The following is a 19,934-nucleotide window of genomic DNA, read 5'->3' on the forward strand; positions in this document are numbered from 1 at the left end:
TGGTCCGGGAGGTCTTGTGAATTCGCATACATTCTTATATGTGATTAGCAGGCTTGTCCAATTTCCTCCGTTGTAATGGAGGCTCTGCAGAATACAGAGATCGGGGTCAGGCCTGCATTAGGTGCCAGCCCCAAGCTCTCCTAGCTGGGTGACATTGGCACGTGGACATTCAGTTCATTTTTGCTGACCCAACATTAGTAACTGTGCTTTGGGATTCAGTCAAAAGCAGTTTCTCTTTAATGACCTAACCCTAGTCCATTTCATTTACAGGTCCCTTGTAAGGGAGGCTCAAAGTCATTACCCCAAATCTTGGCCGTATCAGAGCTTCTGGGGGCTTGAGGGTGGGATTGGTGTTGAGACCAAGCTGTCCTCTGCTTTTACGATGGGCACAGGGAAGGGGGCGTGGTCTTCTCAGGCATCGACGCCAGAGAAGGAGCTTGCCGGGAAGTCAGCCTTTTAGAGTCATCTCCCAGCCAACTGCTACCTGGGGAGCACTGACTCACGGTCAGAATCCAACTCAGAGCCCTGCCGAGATGCTCACCCACTAGCGGCAAGACTCGGTTAGACCACAGCAGAGGAACACGGAGGTGCGTATTGCATATAGAGTCCCAGGTCTAGGCGGTAACTCTCAGGTAACCAGGCCACTAGGAAGTTCCGCCCTGGCTCCCTCACTCACTCCTAGTTCAGAGACCCTGCTGATCAAGATGAACGCTCTCAAACTGGACGGACCGTCCCACCATCTGTCTGTCACCTGGATGCCAGTCCTTCCAAAGGCACAGGAAAGGGTTCCGGTGCTGCGTCCTCTGAGAACGCATCCACACGTAGTAGGTTTCTCAGCAGAGTAACCACTCCCCGTGTGCTGCGGGTCGTGATGGGTCCATTGACCGGAGCCCCTGGTTGTGTCTTCAGTGGCTCTCTAGGACCAAGGAGGCTGTCGCTGTAGGTCTCTGGGGGCCCCGCCCAAGACGCTGGCATGCAGAACCCCTTTGATCCCCTCTCATGGGAAGAGTAATAATGGTCTATGCTTACTGAGTTCTCGCCACGGCCAGGCATTGTTCTGAGCCCTTTACTTGTATCAACACACTTACTGCTCACAGAAACTCCCTGAGTGTAGGTGCCATTATTATCTCCATTGTACAGATAAGGAAACTGAGGTTTGTCCGGAGTCTTACCTACGGTCCCGCAGCTAGGAAGAGGCAGAGCCAGTTTTCTGGCCCCTGGGGGAGAGGAGCCTGCAGTCCACCCACTGGGCCTTGCTGCCTCCCAGAGGCAGAGGAAGGAGGCAGGACTCAGCCTCCATCAGACACAAGGGCCTCGCCCGGGGAAAACTCCACCGTGGCTCGGACAGTCCATCTTTCTGAACTCTACAAAATGTTCTAAAACTGTATTTAAAAAATCCACTCTCTAGCCATCTTGGATAAATGGAGTTTGCTGAAAATGATGCCTTTACCCTGCATACTTTAGGGAGGCCGCTGAAATGGAAACAGGCCAAATATTTTGAAATCATTCCCCTCCCTGAAAAAGCAGTAAAGCCCAAACGGCCAGAATCCTGTTAAGCAATGAGCCGAGGTCCTCCGGCAGTGGCCATTTGAAGACCTTCTCGTCCACTTCATGGGCCTAAACTGAACTGGCTTCCTCGGTGTTCCGGGCACTGAACTGACTTCTTCGGTGCATTTGAGACCTATTTTGAACTGTAGCTTAATATAGATTTTTCTTTTATGGTTCACTCAGGGAGCCTTCAGAGGCTGTCTCTACTGTCTGTTCAACAAATGCATCGAGGGGGGGTATCTTAGGCATTCCAAGCTTTATGTTTTAAATACCCAAAGCCCTAGGCAACATTGGGAGCTAACAACCTGATGAATTCCAGTTTAAAAAAGTGTCATTATGCTTGAGCTATAAGAACTCCAGGAGCTACGATTTCTGGCTTCCAGACGTGCGCTGGCCGTGGATTACCCCGACGCTCCCTGTTCTCTGCCCCTTATCATCTAGGTTTCTACCTACAGGGAAATTCACAACTGCCAGGTCTTTAGCCATCTTCCCAGTGAGGCTGTAAGGAAGATAGGAATGGCTGTTGGGGCTTTATGTTAGCAGAGAAAACTGCAGCTCAGAGATCCTCCACCAAGACCACACGCAATATTCTTGGGAAAACCGGAATCGGAGCTGCTAATTTCCAAGTTCATTGTCCACCCCTAAGAAAAGCTAATATTCTGTGAGTGCTGATGATGTGCAAGGCACTGGTCTCAGTGCTTTACGTGCGTTTCCTCATTTGTCCCTCATAACCGCCCTGTGAGGAACTATTGTTATCCCCATTTTACAGATGGGCAAGATTGAGGCTTACAGAAATTAAATAACTTCTCTAGGGTTGCACAGCTGGCAAGTCATGGAGTCTGAATTTGGACCCAGGTCTGTCTAACTATTAGAGACCAAACTCTCTTAACTCTTATATCATGCTTCCCTCTTCCCCACTTAATTACCTGTGGACTGATGTAGCCCCATCTTTACCAAGCCTTTATAGGGCAAGTTCCTAAAAGTGTTAGATTGATTCATGTTTTATGTACATGGCTTCTCCTGGAGGAGTGACTAGGAAGAAGGGTAACAAAATGGGGAAACGATGTCATTCTGGGCATGTTTAACCCTTACAGCAGGGTTTCTCCACCTCAGCACTCTTGACATTTGGGTCGGATAATTCTTTGTTGTGGGGACTGTCCCATGCATTGAAGGATGTTTAGCAGCAACCCTGGCCTTTCCACACTAGACACCAGTAATCATCCCCCATGATATCCCAGTTATGAGAATCAAAAATGTCTCCAGACATTGCCATATGTGCCCAGGGGGGCAAAATCACCCACTGTTCTAGAGGGTAATTATTACATTCTCCCCCAACTTATGAATACAAAGATGGAGGTTTTCATGTTATTTGCTTGGGATACAGCCTGGCCTTAGAGTTGAGTTGGCCCCGAGTCTCTGCTTTGGCACTCTTTTTGAGCTTCTCCTCTGAGTTCCCTGAGGTGTGGACCTAATTCCCCTGGTCCTTCCCTTCCAGGAGCTTGAGGTCTAATTGGGGAAATGGATAGAGAGGAGTTAAAAACATAGCAAATAGCAGGAGCAGCATGTGATAACTAACAACTCAAGGACTTCCATGGAGAGAGGAGCCTGTGGGCTTCCGGGAACAGGGGGCCTTGAGCTGGACCTGTTTGCAATCATGTGTCTTGTTCCTTCCAGGGCCAGGCATTGCATTTGTGGTTTACCCGGAGGCCTTAACCAGGCTGCCCCTCTCTCCGTTCTGGGCCATCATCTTTTTCCTGATGCTCCTCACTCTTGGACTTGACACTATGGTGAGCCCCTCCCCGCTTCGATCCCTGCTTCTCCTGAAGACTCCTGTCCTGGGTCCTGCATCCAGCCTGCAATGGGGTTGAGCTTAGTGGTACTTAAACGTTTCCCTGAGAGATGTAGGGATGGTGAGGTACCTGTCCAGGGCTCAGGATAACCTTGCATTTGTGGGTGACTCAGGTGATGGGGCGAAGGAGCCGTGCTCTCTCCCTCTCTGTTCTCCATGCAAGTTTTAGCCTGTGTACTTCCTGCTTTTGGTGTCATTTTGCCAAAGCAAGTTCTTTGGGGCTGAATAAGGGAAAATAATATGAGGTCAGTTTTAGGGGAATTGCTCTGGGGCTGAGACTACTACAAATCATGCTGACAGGCACTCAGAGTTTAGTAGTTGGGTGCAAAGAGGGTTTTTCCTCAAGCAGAAGATCAAATGCTATTTAAACGGGAGGCGAGGAATTTACATCTCATGAATACAAAGTGAAGCTTAAAGTGTCCTGATGGATGGGTATGAGTGCAGCCTCCGGGGGCTGGAAACACTGCTCTAAGGCCCACATCCTGCTTGGATTCCCCTTGCTGGCCTTGTGGGTTGGACCCCAGCAAAGTCTTTCAGACCCATCGAGGGAATGCAACCCTAAAACCCAAACCTCATACAAATACCACTTTGCCTGATGGGAAACACAAAGGGCTTTTTGGAGCCTTTGGGGTTGGGCGGTGTGTCTCAGGTGTCGCTTTGCTGGCATCGTTCCAGTTTGCCACCATCGAGACCATAGTGACCTCCATCTCGGACGAGTTTCCCAAGTACCTGCGCACACACAAGCCGGTCTTTACTCTGGGCTGCTGCATTTGTTTCTTCATCATGGGCTTCCCGATGATCACTCAGGTAAGCTGCCTGCTGGGCGCAGGCTTGGGATGGGGGCAGGTTGCAGGGGGGCCTGACGGCTCTCCAGCCTTTTACTCTTAGCTCCCGGACCTTATAACAACAGCCAAATCATTGCCATTTCCATGTAGATGGCATCAGTTCATTAGGGATTCTTACCACAGAGGAAAATATGTCACCTTGGCTACTAATGATACTTCTAGCATCTTCGTAATTGAGATGTAGCCTTCTTGAGCCAACGAGACAGGTGTGTCCTACTTTAAGAAAATGGAATACATGAAAATACTGACCAGAGTAACTGATTACCTGTCATATACAAGATTTATAGCCACTTGAGTTCCTTCTAGTCCTGAGTGTCTGGTAAGTTGAGTATTAGCTTACCTGAGACATATATATATATATTGCTGTCCCTGTGACCTTGAGCGAGTCACTACTTTGGGCCTTGGTTTCTTCATCTGGAAAATGATAGATTGAAAGGAGATGGTCTCTAAGCCTCATCTATTGTAGAGAGACTTAAAGAGTGAGCTGAAAATGCAACGGGTTGCTTGAGGAGTGCCCAGAGACACCTAAAGGTCACATGAAGGTCAGTCACATGCAGGTATATGGGTAGAAATGGTCATCTATTGCTTAAAGCAAAAATGAAGCAATCTGGCTACTTTCACATATACATCTTCAGATGCTGACCTTTGCCTTTTAAGAGTAAGATGTTAGATCACTTTTCTGGGCTTGTTCTATTGATTAGCTCGGAGTCTTTCCAGGGACTGCTTTGCTAACACGGCAAGTCCCCCAGCTTACATACCTGGCCAGCGTTAGGTTACTGATGTCAAGGGGAGGGGAGATCCTTTGACTCCTGTTTGCACCTGACCCTGCTCAGGATGGAAGGATTGACTGCTAGAAGTGGGAGACAGCCTAGATCCAGGCCTATTGATGTCGGTTGTTTCTCTCCCCTACCAGGGTGGAATTTACATGTTTCAGCTTGTGGACACGTATGCCGCCTCCTACGCCCTCGTCATCATTGCCATTTTTGAGCTCGTGGGGATCTCCTATGTGTACGGTAAGGGAACCACTGTGCCTGATGCTGAGGCAGAACTTAGCGTCGGTTGCCAAGTGTCCATGGCAAGCAGGTTTCCCATATTTTGTAAGACAACGAAAGGGCTTCATTGCAGCTATTTAGGAAACATAAGAGAGCTGCACCTTTATTTCCAGCTTGCCTCAGGACCACTGGGGTCTAGATTTAATAGAGAAACAAAAGATGGCTGATGGTGAAACTCAGTAGTCTTTGTTATCAGAAACTGCTAGGACCAGGACATGCCTTTGGGTGTGGTCTGGCAAGTGAACCGTCGTTAATGCCTGAGGACAATGGCCAGATTGGGTGGCGGGGGAAGGCTTCTTTTGCATTTTGAGGTCTCAGTAGCTGCAGTCTTCCTGTAGCTTGAGGTGAGGAGAAGCGTCATGGCTGGTTCCCGGATACTTTAGTGAGAAAAGAGAACACAGGCCTAACAGATCCTTAGGAGACTTCATTAGCATCATGGGAGCCTGTGATACAAGATCTCAACCCCAGATTTTCCCAGGAAGAAACTGCCTGTTCCTTTACAGATTAGCCCTTCTTAATATCACCACAGCAACCTGCATCCCATAATCATCAGGGCCATTATCTAGAAGAACAGGAATGGTAAGTCAGCGGATGCCATCTTTGCCCTTCACGTGGAGGTGTCTGTGCGTGCGGGGGAGGGGGTCTCACCGGGTGATCTCCTGGGCTCCTCGTGTGCGCCGCCGGTCAGCACAAGCAAGTCCTATTGGGTTCAAGGCACTGCTGACTTCCCTGTGCCTCGAAGTCTCAGAATCATCCCTAATATAGATAAGGCCTCCTTAGCAAATACCAGGAAGGTGAAAAATGCCAACTCAGATGATCCATCTGTACTTCAGCACCAAAAAGAGATGGTAAGAAGAAAGGCAGGGTATCACTTGGATGCAGGATGTCCTTGGTATGAGCATCTTGCTTTTAATGTAATTGTTAGCCTCCTGTCCATCAGGGTTCAGCAGCTTCTTGCTTGCCTGAAAAACGCGTTAAAATGGAGGGTGATGGGGAATCAAAATATAAAAAGGAAACCTCTCATGTAAACGTTAGGTGCCCTAGAAACAGGAAGATACTGTAGTCATTGTTAGGTGTTGGCAGAAGGGAACTTTGTCTCAGCTGGAGATTACATCCCCACTGCAGGGAGAGTTTAGTTTCTGGCCAGAGAAGTGGGCAGGCATGCCAGCTGTCATGATGGGATCAGAGGCCAAACTGCCAACACTTTGGGCTGATGAGACAGCCTGGAGCCTGCAGTGACACTGTGATTGAAGACCTGCATTTAGGGTGAGGCTTCAAAGAGCTTCCTACCTGAGCAGAGAGTGGCAGAAGCCCAGCCAATCTACCACAATCCTAACTTTCTGCCCAGATACCAAAGGCTTTGCCATGGAGAGGCCTCTGGGGCCCTCCTTTGGAAACTCAAACCCTCGTGGGTCTATATATAAGCTAAAGTCACCAGATGGTCTGTTGGCAAAGTCAGGAAAGCTCTTCACTGCAGCACTGGCCCAGGTGCAGGAAGCCATCTCATTGACCTCCTCTGCTGTCTGTATCCTCGCTGCTATTTGCCACAAAAGACACATTTGCACAATTCTTTCCAATAAAACAGGGCTGTTCAGTGTGGTTTACAAGCATCATTAAAACAGAAACCTTTTAACATCTCTATTTTTAGAACTTAAGTAGCTCCCCCCAGCCTCCATATAAAACTGGTGGTAGATTTTTTGGTTCTGAAGGAAAAAATAAGTCCTGAGTGCTTCATTCCCTGGGCTCTGCTAATCTTCCTGGGGACCACCCAGGAAATCGCCTGGCCTCTAGAGGGCTGGTGCTGGGCCAGCTTCCAGGTCCAGGTGGACTCTGTGCTGAGCTCAGGGTGAACTTGACTCCTGCTGTGTCGGATGTGGGTGTGAACCTCTGATTTGGACCTGGATGGAATTCTAAGAAGGGACTCTTAGAAGAAATATTTGAGATAAGCTAACATAATTGTTAGAGGTGAAAGCAAAAGCCTGCACAAATATATAATGTACGCTCCCGAGGACACTGGATTCTTTATTGAGATGATGAGGCCCCAAACAAATGCAAGGTTAGTTTAAGGAGGTTGAACATGAACCTGTGAAGAGTGAAAATGAACCCGACTGATTTGATTCCCCCCCATCCTGGCTGCTGAATTTGAAAAATAAGTAGGTGGATTGCAGAGATTTGTGTTTTCTTCTTAGTTCTAATGATCTCTAGAGTCTAGATTCTAGAGGTTGCCATTCAAACATTTAAAATACAGTAGGTACAATTTTCAAGTTTTATCTTTAGATCAAAATATCTGATTCAGGTTCTCAAGGCAACACTCTTCAAAGGCCAATATTTGGGTTTGAGGTAGCTAGAAAAGTGGCACTCCCTGAGTTTGGTGAGGGACAATCCCTTTAACAGACTGTTACCTAATAGAGTCGCTTTGAAGAAGTGATTTGCATTTTCCTGGGAGCCAACACAGGGACTTTCTGGCTTGGGGGGGACCATAGGATTGACCTGCCACCACAAGGCCCTGCTGCCTGCTTATCTGCTTGGCTCTACACTGTGCATTTCCCCCAAATCACTGTATGCTCAATTGTCTTGAGCTGTTTTCTTCCATGTTGATCAGTTACTTGTTTCACATCCTACCCCCACTCTGTCTTTCTCCACATCCTCGTGAGGGATGTTAGAGTCACACAGGCAATGACGTCTACAGGATGGAATATGTCATTCTCCAGTTCTGGTTGTCCATCCTGCAGGCTGAATGCCTCAAAGTTTTTTTGTTTTTGTTTTTAGTATAAAAGAAAACAAAACAACAAAACAAAAACACATGATCTCTCCGGAACCCCACAAATTCAAGCTTACTTTTGTTCCTCTCTGGTCCCCCTCCCTGAGCTCCATCGTCACATGTGTTCTCGGCTGAAATGTCACTGTCCACCTCTCATTCAGGGTGTAAGTTCCCCCCGCTCCATTTGCTGGGGTTCAGAAAACATTAGGAACAAGATGGTTCAGTCCATTCATAACTCACATAGGTAAATGCCTGTGAGTAAATCAACAGGTATTTTTTTTTAAGCAATATCTATTTTAATTAATTAATTTATTTTTTGCTGCGTTGGTTCTTCATTGCTGCACGCAGGCTTTCTCTAGTTGCGGCGAGCGGGGGCTACTCTTCGTTGCGGTGCGCGGGCTTCTCATTGCGGTGGCTTCTCTTGTTGCAGAGCACGGGCTCTAGGCGTGCGGGCTTCAGTAGTTGTGGCACGTGGGCTCTAGAGCGCAGGCTTGGTAGTTGTGGCTTGTGGTGCACAGGCTTAGTTGCTCTGTGGCATGTAAGATTTTCCCAGACCAGGGCTTGAACCCGTGTCCCCTGCATTGGCAGGCAGATTCTTAACCACTGCACCACCAGCGAAGTCCTCAACAGGTATTTATTAAGTGTTCACTGTATGCCCTGCATGCTTCTAGGAAAGTGGGGAGGGCAGAGGTAGTTTTCTATATTCACGGATCTTTCCAACTAGCTGCCAGGAAGAGCAAATCTACTTCGTACATTGAGAAGAAGGCCAGTACTAAGCTGTGCATCTCAGCTGTGCGCTTTTGCTGCCCAGAGATAAAGGAGGGCCAGGGTAGCCAGAAAAACTTTGAGAAGGTGGAGTTTTGGAGATAAAAGAATATAAAAGTAGATAAAGACGAGACTTAGTGTTGAGTTTATTGCTAACCAAGGCAGGGAAAATCTGAGCCCACACATAGGGTTTTGGCTCCAAGAGATGCAGCCAAAACATTACATTAACTGTAAGAGAATAATATTTGAGATACACACAGGACTGGAGACCTTATTTGTGGGACCTAGTGCAAAAGGAAAATGTGGAGCCCTGTGTTAAAAAATTGTCAAGAGTTTCAAGATGGTGACAGGAGAGATTAAGATTAATCCAGGGGTGGCGCCCTTCTGAGCACCAGGCCCTGTATGAGTGCTTGGCTCACAGGCTAGGAGGTTGGCCCTGGCCACACAGTGGGGAGAGCAGCCCCTGGAAGACCATACTCAGACCAAGGGCAAGGGTACGGTTCATAAAGACAAAAGCCACAAAGTTGCATGGGTGAAAGTGATCGGTTGGTTGAAGGAGGTCCTTGACTTAACAGTTCAGGATTGGCTGGTTATATGGAGGTTGTGGTGGGCCCATTTCTGGGCACCAAATCTGTTGGTTTGAATCTAGAACAGTTGCTATGAGTTCACCACTTTTTTTTTTTCTTTTCCTGCTATTTTTCTGCTAATTCAGTGAGAAACAGTTGCTCTGATCCATTTTGGAGCTCTCTTACCCCTCCAGGTTCAAGGTCATGCTGCAGGCAAGTCTCCATCCATGCACATGCTCCAGGCCCCAAGATCAAGTCCTCTATCAAGAGTTAGCCTTCTAAATGGGAAGGAAATCCAAAAAGAAGAGGGGTATATGTATACGTATAGCTGATTCACTTTGCTGTACAGCAGAAGCTAACACAACAATGTAAAGCAGCTATACTCCAATAAAAAAAATAAAAAGAGTTAACCTTGAAGAGGGATCTGGACCAGCGGGAAGGATAGAGCAGGCAGAGGAAGCCATATGAACAAAGGCCGGAGGGGAAGGTAGACATTGAGGCTGTAAAGGACTCAGGTGGGGACTTGGGCGTGAGTCGGGGCGTGGGCGGGCTGTGCTGGGTGGGAGCTGGAGCAGGCAGAGGATGGAGGGACTGGAGAGCCTGACTCAGGAATGAGCAAGAGGCGGGAGGCTTGCCTCGTGGCTCCCAGCCGGTGTCCCTGGGCTGCATCTGGGGGGCCACATTTGTGGAACAAGCAGAGCAATCAAGGGGCCTGGAGCCTGTTGAAGGCAGAAGCCTGTCGTCCAGAGCCCCCGCGGGAGGCCCATGGGGAGGGCTGACTTCCAGGGCTTGAGCTGACTCTGGAAACCAAGCCATCTCACCTTCAGTCCCAGCACTGCACCTCAGCATCAAACTGCCTCTTGCCGAAACTGGGCCCCCATCATCCACCCCTTCCTACAGCTCTGGGTCCAGCTTTTGCTCCCCTCTGGGGGAGCTTGAGCACTTCTACTGCCACCCCCCTCCTCCCGTAGGAGGCTATCTGTATGTCTTCCTCTGTCTAACCTTGAACCCTGTCACATCAATTTCCCCAGGCGAGCTGCGCACCGTCATCTCCCAGGGATGATTTAATAGCCTGGTAACAGGATTGATACTGATAATAGACATTTTTAGAATCTTTTAAGAACTGAAGCCTGCTTTCAGGATCTCATGTGTGTTTCTGAGGGCCTCATCTTTGACTTTTGTCTCTTTTTTTGTTCTCACCCCTCACTTATGCCCAGAGGGTCTAGTGTCCAGAGGCCACTCGCTTGAAGGTGTTTGATGAAAGGAGACAAACAAACCCAAAGATGGTCAGGTCAGCTGCTCAAAGTGTGCGGTTCTTGCCTGTGGTGGCCCATGATTTGGGGCCACCAGTCAGAACCGCCGACTATGAAAGGGCTTGAACTTGGGGCCCTTTCAATTGCCTTCAGCATAGCGATCCCGCAGTTCTGAGAAAGCCGTGCTTCTGATGAGCTCAGGAAACAATACAAGAAACCGTTCCCTCCTCAAACATCCTCTGTCGCTTTTCCTTTCAGAGAGTGGATGCCGGTGATGTGGGGCCCTGAGAATAACTCTCTTGTCTGCTTTTTACTTTATGTAGTTATGTTGATCAGCGACCAAGAAGACCACAATCCTCTGAGTTCCAACAAAGCGGGTGATGGCCACGTGGCATTCACTTTGGTTCTTGCCTGCCCGTAGCATCTTACATAGAGCAGAGATAAACTGACTCATGAGAGAGTGTCCTTGTGAGGGTGAGGGGTAAAAAGACACATGCAGCGAGTCTCCCTCAAAATCCCAAGGCTTTCCTAACACACTGTGCTTATCGATCACAATCTTAATTGGCTTTGTCAGAGTTGGTTGCTGAGCCCATGAGCCCACCTTCGAAAACAGCCGCACGGGTGACTATGCCAGGCTGTGGCAGTGTGGAGACTCCCGGGGTAGGCCGGGATGGAGCTTTTTAGATGTCATGGTGGGATGACATCTCACTTTGAACTTCACTGCAGAGGGTGTTTACTATCTATTTAAATGTTCCATTTGCCTTAACCTTCCCGGCAGCAAGTCATTTGTCTGATGGTTTCCTGCATAAATAGGGGTCACGTCGACACCAGGATGGGGCCGTCCCAGCCAACGGCACTCGAGTGAGAGGCTCTCACGCTGTCCCCTGCCCCACCTCACCCCTGCCATTGCACCTCATGCTTGATCTCCGTTGGTCTCTTTGCAGGCTTGCAGAGGTTCTGTGAAGATATCGAGATGATGATTGGATTCCAGCCAAACGTCTTCTGGAAAGTCTGCTGGGCGTTTGTTACTCCAACCATTTTAACTGTAAGGACCGTGTGCTTTATTGCGTGGGTAGCACCTTGCGTGCCTATGTGATGCTTTATGTTGAGCAAGACCTGTGCCTCCATACACATGAGCCTGCGGAGCTGGTAGGATGAGTATTACTCGTGTCTTTCAGCTGAGGAAACGCAGATGTGAAGAGGTGAAGCGCCTTGCCTAAAGGTGCCTGACTGGTCGGGTGCAGAGCGAGGACGCATGCACAGTTTGGAGCTTCCCTATGGAACGTTTCCCATTATATCGGTCTGCCTCGCGTGATCACATTTCCCATGTGCTAACTGGGGTCCACGCTCTGTGCACAGTGCTTTATATCAGGGGTTCCCAACCCCTGGGCCAAGGACCAGTAGTGGTCTGTGGCCTGTTAGGAACCGGGCCACACAGCAGGTGAGCGGTGGGTGAATGTGTGAAACTTCCTCTGCCGCTCCCCATCGCTTCCCATCGCTCGTGTTACTGCCTGAACCATCACCCCCATCCGTGGAAAAATTGCCTTCCATGAAACTGGTTCCTGGTGCCAAAAGGGTTGGGGGCTGCTGATTTATATGTATCACCTCGTCTCTCCCTCACAGCAGCTCTGAGGGGTTGGTATTATAATCATCTCCATTTTACGGATGGGGAAACTGACACCCAGAGGTTATGTGACTTGCCTAGGATTGTACAACTATAATTAACAACAGCCTGGGTTCAAACCCAGGCAGTCTGGCTCCAGAACACTTAATCCTAAACACTGCTCAACACAGCTACTCTACAACTAATATGTATAGCAGAAGTTAGACTTTTATTGTTCATTTTTATTGCTTTTGAGGACTATCTTATCATCCTCAAGTGTGATGATGACATTTTGAGATCATTTGACATTCATCTTCTTAAAGATCAGAGCCCTTCATGAGCCAGTAAATCTGCAGAGGGACTTACAGGCATATCCTGTCACCTCCTTTATTGTGCCCCAGCTCCTGGCTTTGCCTCCATCTACTCTCCAAGCACAGTAATTGACAGAGACCTTGCCTTTCCTTCTCTTCCTCCCTGGCTTGTAGGTGTCATCTGGGCAAAAGCTGCAGGAAGCTGGCTGTAGTTCCTTCTGGGCCCAGCAGGTGGCACTAGAAACCAGATTAAGACCCTTTTACTACACTGTACCAGCTTCTTTAAAGGAAAACAAGACAGTAAAATTGTAGAGAAAACATATATTTTCCTTAAAAACAAAAACAAAAACAAAAAACTGTCACAGGGTGAGTTTTAATCAAAACATCTCAATTTCTTTCTGAAAAGACAGAGGTTTAGAGAGAAAAACCATTCAGCATTTACCTCCCTCTGCATTGACAGGAAGACATCATACAGAAGCCCACATCTGTAATTTGTCTGAAAAGTCCCACCAGATTTGGGGCATGAGAGTTGAAAAGGACTAAGGTAGACTTTTCAGTTTCTTGAATCCAGGACTGAAGTGTGTGTGAAGGATGGGGAATTACCCATCTCTTGGGAGGAAGACGGGAGACCCCCCCTCCCCGCTGTTCCCCATCTCTGCTGAGCTTCGCCACGTCCCTCAGTTACTACTACACACAATTTATTCTTGGGTGGAATCAAAGTTAGAATCTGTTCCAGATTCTACCGACCTTTCCCTCCTGTCTTGGAAGAGATAAAGCTTCAGAGAATCTTATTATATTCTGCAGACGCAGATCACATAATAATAATCAGGAGGACGACTTGTGGAGATATAGTATTAGGTAGCAGCTTTATTAACTATGTCTCTCAAGCTCCCAACCACTCTGATTGGTGGGTGATTCTTCCCCCATTTTACAGTTGCCTGTGCTGAGGCTTGGAGAGGCTAAGGAGCTTGCCCAAGGCCGCAAAGCTTGCAGGGGGCAGAATAAGAATGGAATCCAAGGCTACCTAGGCTTCAAGATAATACATTTCTAAATACATTTCTAATACATTTCTAAAATCCTAGTTGCTTTCATCTCCAAGTGGAGTTTGGCCAATTCTGGATTAAAATAATCCTAATCTTCTTTAGGAGCAGAATGTCAGGGGAAAGGGATTCTAGGGACTTGCTGTGTTTTTTTGAGAAAGTTCCTCAACTGTGCTGTGCTTTGCTTGATTTCCGTTATAAAACTCACCTCAGAAACCTGTGGAGAGGTCCCTGGCTCGGTGGCTAAATTATCCTTTCTCATGGCCAGGTTCATCTGAGGGCAGGGTTTTTGTCAAACCTGACTTGGCAGAGGGAAATTGATGGCAAGACCAAGTTTGCACAGATAAATTTGATGTGATATTTGTGTAATGAGGAAAAGGGTATCAAAGGACCAAGGCTAACCCTTCTTTTTTGCCATTTGCCCTTCTGTAACACGGCTATCTTGTAGTAGGCTAGAATGAGCTGAGATTATGGGTTTAAATGACTTAAAAAACCCTGAAATAAAATTGATCATTTTTTATATGTGCCTTCATGGATTTATAGAGCTATAAATATTCTGCGTGCAATTATTGTATACATAGGCAGATCACGTTACTGAATTATGCACACACGTAAGCAGATGTATTGCTATTTATATAGTAAATGAAACGGGGCAACTTACCATAATTACATTAAGCCATACTTCCAATAGACTGGTTAATAAAGCTTATAACTCTAGGGGCAAATGTTTAAAAGGGGGCCTAGAGTAGATATCTCTTATAGGAGCAGTTTTCTCAACCACTGTCTTCAGTCTCATGTTGCTTCGAATCCATATATTGAACTGCTGTTGCATTGAAATAATCACTTGCCCTGGCAGCCTGGGCTTTATAGCAATCATACAGATGCCTTACATTTGTCTAATGCTTCACACTTTCCCAAAACACTTCCATATATTATCTTGCCTGGCATAATTCCCTCTAATCATTTTCAGGCAGTTCTTTTACTGCTTAGGATAGAATGAGAGAGCTGAGGAGGAGGGAAGGACTTAGGCAGGTACATTGTTCTAGGCGGAGGCTGCCATAGGTGGGATGAATACAGGGAAGAACTCAGTTTTCTGAGGGCAGTGCCCCCTCCCCCAACAGAGGCTTGGCTAGAGCGTTAGAACCCCTCTTCTGTCCTTTTCGGTGCCTCTTTTTCCAGCGTATCTGTCACCTTGTTCCTCCTCCGCTACACTAAGCAAGACTTCAGAGGGTTCGCGTCACTGTTGCCAGCCAAAGTGTGCGGTGATGGGGGGAAAGGGGCAGACAATGCATCATCACCTCTCTTAAAAGTGAGGGGGGGCTCCTGAGTAAATACCACACTGTTGTTCCCAGAAAATCCCTGTGTTGTATACCTGGTGTGAAATGGATCTGTTATATAGCAGAGAAGTCTGAGACATACAGGTCCCTCAGCCAATTAGTGGTAGAGCTGGGATTAGCCTGCCCGTCCCCGGCCTCTCGGCTCACGGGTTGGTGACGAGGCCTGTTCACCTTGCATCAGTTGAGGGGTGGGCTGGGCCTCCACTCTCTTTGTCCACAGCTGATTATAGGACCAAACTTCCTGCTCAGTCACTGCTTGGGGACCTCTCAGCCGGCTTTAGAGGCAGCTCCTGCAGATGGGCTCTTCCCCATTCAAGGGGAAAACGAAGTAGATTCGATTCATTTTTCACATTAATCTAATGGATTTTTTCCTTATAACAAAAGCTTGATTATCCATTATAGGCAGTAGAGACGCCCCTCTCCTTAAAAACACCCACCGTCCCCTCTCCTGCCTCCACCCGTCTGCCACCTCGGTGTGTAGCCTTTAAAATCGTCCTCTCAGCCAGTCTGTGTGTATAGACACCCATATGCATTGCTCAGTTTTTATGGGATGGCAAATGCAGCATCAGTGGCTCAGTGTGTGTCACGTTCATTTCTGTGAAATCCAGTTTCTTCATTTAGAGAATGAAGTAATAATACTTCCCTTTCAGGGTCGTTATGGGGGTAAAACGAGATAATAGACAAAAAAAGCAGCCAACTCACAGCAGGGGTCCAGTACATGACTGTTGAAGGAAAACTTCACATCTCCACCCTAACGCATGTGTTTCTCTTTTCTTCCCAGTTTATCCTTTGCTTCAGCTTTTACCAGTGGGAGCCCATGACCTATGGCTCTTACCGCTACCCTAACTGGTCCATGGTGCTCGGATGGCTAATGCTCGCCTGTTCCGTTATCTGGATCCCGATTATGTTTGTGATAAAAATGCATCTGGCTCCTGGCAGATTTATTGAGGTAATTGTATCAGCTCCCACTCCTGCCGTCCCCTCCCAGGGGAGAAGCTCTGAGAGCTCTGTGCTTTAAAAAAACAAAAGATTTGGTGAACTTATTCTAAGGGGAGACATGGTGATTAAGTGGTTACAGTTGCTACTGTTTCTATTAAACCCATTCTTATTATGTATTATTCCTCTAATGGAGGGGCTCAGCCAGTCCACAGGCCATGCTGGTATTATGCTCTTCCTCAGAGCAGTGACGGCTCTGGGGAATAAACGATCAGAGTGTCTCCTCTCTCCTGGTGCTTCCCCCTCCTCTCCCCTCATCCAGAGCTTAAATCCCAGTGTTTGTTTGGTTTTTCACCACACATCAGATTCCCCCTTTCCTGATGTTCCTCTCTGTCCGAGGTGCCTCCCCCCAAACACCTATTACGATTACGTTTAAAATCACTCCCCCTTCCTGCTATGCCTGTGTTAGGCATGGCTGAGGGGTCCAAGCTGATGAAAATGTCACCATCCCCGAAGGATGTAATGAAAGGTCCAGGGTATGCCTGGTATAAGGCATGTTGGTTGTCTTTGTCGGTTAGTCCCTTGCTGGACCCATTTCCCATTTCTTTTTTTTTTTAAATTAATTAATTTATTTTGGGCTGTGTTGGGTCTTCGTTTCTGTGCGAGGGCCTTCTCTAGTTGCGGCAAGCGGGGGCCACTCTTCATGGCGGTGCGCGGGCCTCTCACTATCACGGCCTCTCTTGTTGCGGAGCACAGGCTCCAGACGCGCAGGCTCAGTAGTTGTGGCCCACGGGCCCAGTTGCTCCGCGGCATGTGGGATCTTCCCAGACCAGGGCTCGAACCCGTGTACCCTGCATTGGCAGGCAGATTCTCAACCACTGCGCCACCAGGGAAGCCCCCCATTTCCCATTTCTAATGCAAAAGACTCCCCACCCTCACTCCAGAGAGGCTGGTGAGGGGACTGCCACTTGCTGAGCCACCAGTGAAGTGTGGTCAGGCTTTTGTTATTCATGAGAAATCACGTGCTCAGACGCCTTAGGAAGAGATCGGCCCTGCCTTGTCTTGGCGGTCCAGAGGGCTGCCGTCTTGGACCAGGCCGGTGCTGCTCAGGGTCTGGCCCAGGGGCTAGCAGCACCAGCACCACCTGGGAGCTTGTTGGAAACACAAACCATCAGGCTCCAGCTCTGCTCTGCTGAACTAGACTCTCAGGGAAGTAGGACTCTGGTGTCCGTGGTTTAACGAGCCTCCAGGTGATTCTGATGCAGATTCAAGCTTGAGGGGCATTGGATTAGATGGAGGCAAAGAAACACCTGCTGATGAGGGTAGTGAAGAACAGCTGGGTGGGTTTTGCTCTTGGTCAGCCAGATGGAGGAGGAGAGGCCCCTGGAGCATCTCTCGCAGGCTCGGGAGGGGAGAAGCAGACGGGAATAGAGCATGTGAGTAAACGCCTTACACGCATGTCCACGCGATGAGGAGGCGGCCTTTGTTTTTATTGGACTAAAGATGGAGGCAGAGTTGACAAAGGGAGATGCAGGCGTCTTCTTACTGAAGCAGTGTTCCAGTTTCCATCCTCAGGAAATTGTCTGTTATCTCCTTAAGGTAAATTGACTCAGCCCCCTCACCGCCAGGGATGGCTTGCCCGAGCCTCAGATGGACCTCCTACCCACTGACCCAGAAATCTCTTTCCCTCTGAACAGAAGCTGCTTTAGCCTCTGCTACTTTTGTCTTAGGCTGAAATCCTCTAAACTGATGAGTCAGCAACATACATTTATTATGGTTGGTTCGGGACACAAAGGTTGCAAACTGATGATTAAGGGGAGGTTAAACTAACAGCTATAAGAAGCAGCTTCCCTTTAATAGGTAATAAACACATACTTGTTCCCTCTTATGTAGTCAGAAATATGTTTTCTTTAATTTTCTAGAAAATGCTCCAGTCAAATTATGTTTTCCATGAAAGGTTCAGTTGACAGATTAGAGACATTCCCATTATTTTTAGCTTGCCTGCAAGAACCCACACTTCTGAACCAAGTCAGAAGCGTATATTTTTGTCAACAGATAATTAAAATCTTTGCTCACTCTTGGCAGTGTATCTCTGTGGTTGAGGGGTTTTTTTTCCGGCCATTTATATACTTTGGGGAAATATGCTAAACAAAATCCAATTATTTTGATGTAACAACTCACTGTTGAGGCTACAGAACAAAAGTGAGTACATGTCCTTTGCAGTCTGCGTTTGGCAACGGAGAGAGCAGCTTGTAGATCCTCTCCATTTGGAGGGAAAAAAATGTATAATTAAAATCTGGGCCCTTTATTCTCTATTAATCTTGTGCAAGGCAAACCCTGGGCAACTGTAATATTGCTTGCAGGGTGATGTAAATAATTTCAAGTGAACTAAACTAAGTCTCCTCTTAAATGCATCCCTGGCCTTGTTAATTAATGGAGCTGATCTTCCTAACTGCTTCTCTTGGTGGGGGACCTCTTGGTTCCAGGAGGCGTTCTGGCGAATGTGGTCACACCCAGTTTGGGGATGGGTGGGTGGTGCCTGGGGGAAGAGGGTGCTTTGCTTCTGTGACCCTGTGTGTCTTTGGCTTCTTTGCAGAGGCTGAAATTGGTGTGCTCGCCGCAGCCGGACTGGGGCCCCTTCTTAGCTCAGCACCGCGGGGAGCGTTACAAGAACATGATCGACCCCTTGGGAACCTCTTCCCTGGGACTCAAACTGCCAGTGAAGGATTTGGAACTGGGTACCCAGTGCTAGTCCGATGGCATGGGATGGCCCAGACTTGATTCCGTTTCTCCTCCCTGCCTTCCCCTAGTGTTTTCCCCAGGTTTCTTCCCATTTTTCTTCTTTTCTCTCCCCACATCTCGGTTCATACCCGTGCACGAGAGTGGTGACTTAGAAAAGTAGGACATAGTGTCGCATGCTGTAGCTGGGAGCTAGATGGACCACTTGAAGAGCGGTTTGCCTGTGTCCATGCTGTCAGTTTCTGGTGGGGTTTACCCCGCAGGCTCGAATCAACTAGGGGAGCGCTTTCCAGCGAAGTCACAAGTAGATGTGCGTGCGTTGGTCAGTAGAGAAGCATCCTCTGTGGTTGTCACTGGTGGTGCCAGTCAGGCTTATGCAGAATGGCAGGATAACCAGACTGTTAGTTTGGACTCATCTGAGCAATGTAGTGATTTTATTCCGACACATAAAGTTCAGGACTGGTTACCTTTGGAGGGTTGGCAGTGGTCAGAAAATGGCTTTGAGTAAGACGAGCCGGTGGATTTGGACACCCCCAAGGTGGTGGAGTTCCCATTTCCGTTCATGATTGGGGCTCTGTTTCCTTCATCTGGACCAACTGTCTCAAGTGTACCAAGGACTCAGATGCTTTCTCTCTGCAAACTGCAAATCTCAGTGAAGAGTTGGTTCTCTCCCCTCAGTTGTCTTTTTTTTGAATAACCATATTTGTGAATTCTTTGGATCCTTTCCTCCACCTCTGCATCGTATTATTTGTGCCCAAAGTTGTACATTCATAGCAGAGTGCCCTTTTTGTTTCTCCATGATGTCTAGCACTGTGGTTCAATGTCACCATTCCATGTTTCTTCTCTTCTAAATGTCTTTCTATGAGCTGTAGCTACCTTGTCTTTCAGCCTCTGAGAAAACAAGACTTACCCTGGTTCTGTCTATATATTATATATATAAGACACAAACTCTTAAAGGACATAATGTCTCGGTTTTTACTCATCATTTTTTCATTCACAGTCAATGCCGATTGTGGCCATAGAATCAAAGAAATGGAGAGTTGAAGAGAAAGCAACCACAATATTCACTGCACTGGTAGTACATTTTAGGTCACTGTATTTACAGAGATTTCTGATAGGTACAAGTTAGGTCAGTAGCAAGTGAGCTAATTAAAGCTATAGCTTTTAAGACTACATTTAGCTAATTCAATTTTAAGAGCCCCCAATTCACAGTACTCATAACCGCACTCTAATGAGAGCGAATCATATGTCTGCAGAGGTTGGTGAAGCCGTAACCTTTATTATCTTCTTGTATCCTGAACATGCATATATGAGATTTCCATAATGTGA

General features: G+C 47.7%; 1 protein-coding gene across 1 annotated transcript in view; it reads left to right on the forward strand.

Moving 5' to 3' along the window:
- The window catches only part of SLC6A5 (solute carrier family 6 member 5), a 56,357-nt gene extending 37,739 nt beyond the window's left edge, over positions 1-18,618 (forward strand). The window contains exons 11-16 of the mRNA XM_059929931.1: positions 3,223-3,335; positions 4,073-4,204; positions 5,156-5,255; positions 11,584-11,684; positions 15,712-15,879; positions 18,463-18,618. Coding sequence (XP_059785914.1) covers positions 3,223-3,335; positions 4,073-4,204; positions 5,156-5,255; positions 11,584-11,684; positions 15,712-15,879; positions 18,463-18,618 — 770 coding nt within the window. The remainder of the gene's footprint in view (positions 1-3,222; positions 3,336-4,072; positions 4,205-5,155; positions 5,256-11,583; positions 11,685-15,711; positions 15,880-18,462) is intronic.
- The last annotated feature ends 1,316 nt before the right edge of the window (positions 18,619-19,934 follow it).

The sequence above is a fragment of the Balaenoptera ricei genome, chromosome 8, assembly GCF_028023285.1.
Source record: "Balaenoptera ricei isolate mBalRic1 chromosome 8, mBalRic1.hap2, whole genome shotgun sequence".
NCBI classification, from domain to species: Eukaryota; Metazoa; Chordata; class Mammalia; order Artiodactyla; family Balaenopteridae; genus Balaenoptera; species Balaenoptera ricei.